General features: G+C 35.2%; 1 protein-coding gene across 1 annotated transcript; it reads left to right on the top strand.

The window, feature by feature from the left end:
- Positions 1-243: 243 nt before the first annotated feature.
- Positions 244-906, top strand: LOC141390016 (uncharacterized). Its single transcript, XM_073962416.1, has one exon. It carries the CDS (start codon positions 244-246, stop codon positions 904-906), a length of 663 nt encoding a protein of 220 aa, XP_073818517.1.
- The last annotated feature ends 2,089 nt before the right edge of the window (positions 907-2,995 follow it).

Raw genomic sequence — 2,995 nt, 5'->3', positions numbered from 1 at the left:
TGCCGTAAAATTCTTGGCATAACTTCATTTAAGTTAACTATAATGATGTCGAAAATATCATAATGGATATTCCACATAAATCATCATAGTAATGTATATTCCAGTTTAGAGGAATCTGGATGGTTTTGTGCACTAATTTGTAGGTGGAATAGTAGTTGCGGGCGAAAGAAAGTTTGTATATAAGATCACAGCCATGTACGAGTTCAAAGTCATTTTCTCTACGAGTTTTTGTACAAATACAAAATGCTCGCATTCATTGTATTGTGTTTGGTGGCCACAGCCTGTGCCCAATATAATTATGGAGCTGGTACTAGTGGTGGAAGTTTTGGAGCTGCCAGCAGTTTAACTCCTTCCTTTGCTCCTCAAAGCTCCACATTGGAAAAGGAGTTCTTTACATACACCGCCAATGATGCTGACTTCAATGATGGTGCTTCCTCAAATCAATACAACCGAGTTGCCAAACAAGGTCTTCGTGTTATTTTCATTAAGGGTCCTGAAAACAATGGCCTGGAAGATGCTGTCCTTGGCTTGGCCAAAAAAGCTGCTGAACAAAGAACCGCCATTTATGTGCTCAACAAACAACCCGATATCGCTGGTTTGGCTGACAAATTTAACAACATCAACAACAATATTAATCACAAACCTGAAGTTCACTTTGTCAAATACCGTACAGCCGAAGATGCTGCCAATGCCCAACGTGCCATTCAAAGTCAATACGATAGTTTGGGCGGTACTTCTCAAAGCTTCAATGGTGGTGTTGCTTCCGCTTTGAACTTTGCTTCTCAAGGATCTTACAGTGGCGCTGCATCTGCTCCAGCCAGTTCCTATGTTGCCCCAGCTTCTGGTGCTTCTTTGAGCCAAAACTATTTGCCAGCTGCTCTTTTGCGTCGCCTTCGTCACAAATAATTTCGTTGCTTTTTTTTTCAAAAAAATATAAATTATTTATTTATAATTTAAAAAATAGTGTTAAATATTATTCTTAATAAAATTAATACTTGATGTATACGTGGGATGAAATCGTGATAAATGAAGCGTGATTTCAATCGAAGTGGTAAATAAATTCACTAAAGTAAAAAGTGGCACATTTGTATACCCTCCACCATAGTATGGAAGAAATATTAAGTTAGTAAGGCTAACGGTTGAGGAGATATGGACAATTATGTAAAAATTTAACATACGTAGAAGGGCATGTTTGGAGTACTGTAAAGAGCGAACTGTTTTTCTTCGACACAAAGTTTAAACTTTTTTCGATGAAATTAACTGTTTTAGCACGACTAACCTAAAGAATTTTTGAAAAAAAACTACACTGTGCAAAATTTTTAAGGTGATCTTGTGCAAACAATTCGAACTGAAGATTTTTTGAAAGTACGGACTCAAACGACAAGAAAACCTAGTTGGGTTTTGTTGTGTCAGATCCAGCTTGGATTTTATGGCCCCATCTAAACATGGTTAAATTTTTGGTTTTTAAAGAAATTCGGGGCTATATCTCTGAAACCAATGCGAATCTTCTTCTGACCTCTGAAGCAAATTTGTAGATAAGGACAAGAATAAAATATTTGGAGAAATAATGAACTCGAAAAACTACATTTATTGCCTCAAATTTCAAAATATGTGCAAAAATTCTACAATTTTTATACATTTCGCACAGTATCTTTGGAAAAATGTTCCCTGGAATGTAATACATAACACTTCAGAACATGTCATTGTTGGAAAATGCCTCTATGCCGTTGTTTTTAGTACATTTTTCAACGACAATTTAAAAAAATGTCAATAATCCGAAATGCGAGAATAAACTGTTGGTGTGAACTGTGTTTGAAATACGTGTTGTAAAATATATGATGCAAAATACCGCTGAAACAACATTGAGTAAACATTTTAGAGTTTCAGAATGTTCTAAAGAATTGTTGAGAACTTTATTTGGAAGATTTTTGCAAAAGGTTACTTGGTTCAACTCCCAATAGTTTAGCCGATACTGAACAGAAATTCAGCAATTATGTAAAATTTTCTATATATTATAGATTTTGATGCCCTAGGTGGAGTTTTTCTTATGTGGTTTTTTAAAAAATCCATACTTCTTGAGCAAACAGCCCGAAGGATGTAAAAACCCCCTATGGCACCATATGTAGTGGCTGGAGATCCACTTCCATAATGGTCAATGTCGATCCATTCTTTTACGTATCTCCTCCGCAATACTTTTGATCTTTAATCCTAATCAACATTTTTTTCGGTTCATGCATCCAAAATTTTTAGAACCCCCTAAATACATACGTTTTTTGAGAAAAAATTGTTTCAATATACACAGCCTGAGGGTATATCTCTGTCAGCAAAGCTGACTGATACTTTTTTACTTGTTGGTTACGGATTTCTCTAGCAATTCTCCACCAATCTTTGGAGTTTTTTGTATGGTTTAATCTATTAGAAATTGTGGTGTAATACGATGTTTTGCTGAGGTTACATATCGATTTGTATTCTTGTCGTGACATTATATAACGCCTTTTATCTTCTATATCCTTTGTCCTCCTGTAGATTTTGAGAAATTTGAAGCTCTGTATTCTTGCATTATTACAGTTTATATCGTACCATTTATTTTTTGGTTCAAACGAGTGTTTTAAGCTAGACGGTTTTGAGCATGACTTCTTTATTAGGTCGCAAATTCCAGTGAAATCCATTTGTCTAGTACTATCATCTGCACGTAAATATTCATTGATCCTTCTTTGGTAATTATTCTTATCCTTATCTTTCCATATAAGCTTCGGTAGAAGTGACATATTTTTAAAACTCTGTAGGTCGGACCCAATATTGATTGTTGTAGTGATAGGGAAATGATCTGACCATATGTTATCATCCACTTTGAAATCCACAATACTTTCAAGTACTTCCTTTGACACCGCACAGATATCATTCACTGATTCGCCTAATGATGATAGATATGTTAAATCGCGTTTTTGTTACAGGATGATAGTACAAGTCAAAACACGTCGTATGATACAAAGAA

Source organism: Musca autumnalis, unplaced genomic scaffold (assembly GCF_047663935.1).
Source record: "Musca autumnalis isolate F117 unplaced genomic scaffold, ASM4766393v1 scaffold_1, whole genome shotgun sequence".
NCBI classification, from domain to species: Eukaryota; Metazoa; Arthropoda; class Insecta; order Diptera; family Muscidae; genus Musca; species Musca autumnalis.
Note: the sequence above shows the minus strand (reverse complement) of the source record. Positions and strands in the feature narration are given on the sequence as shown.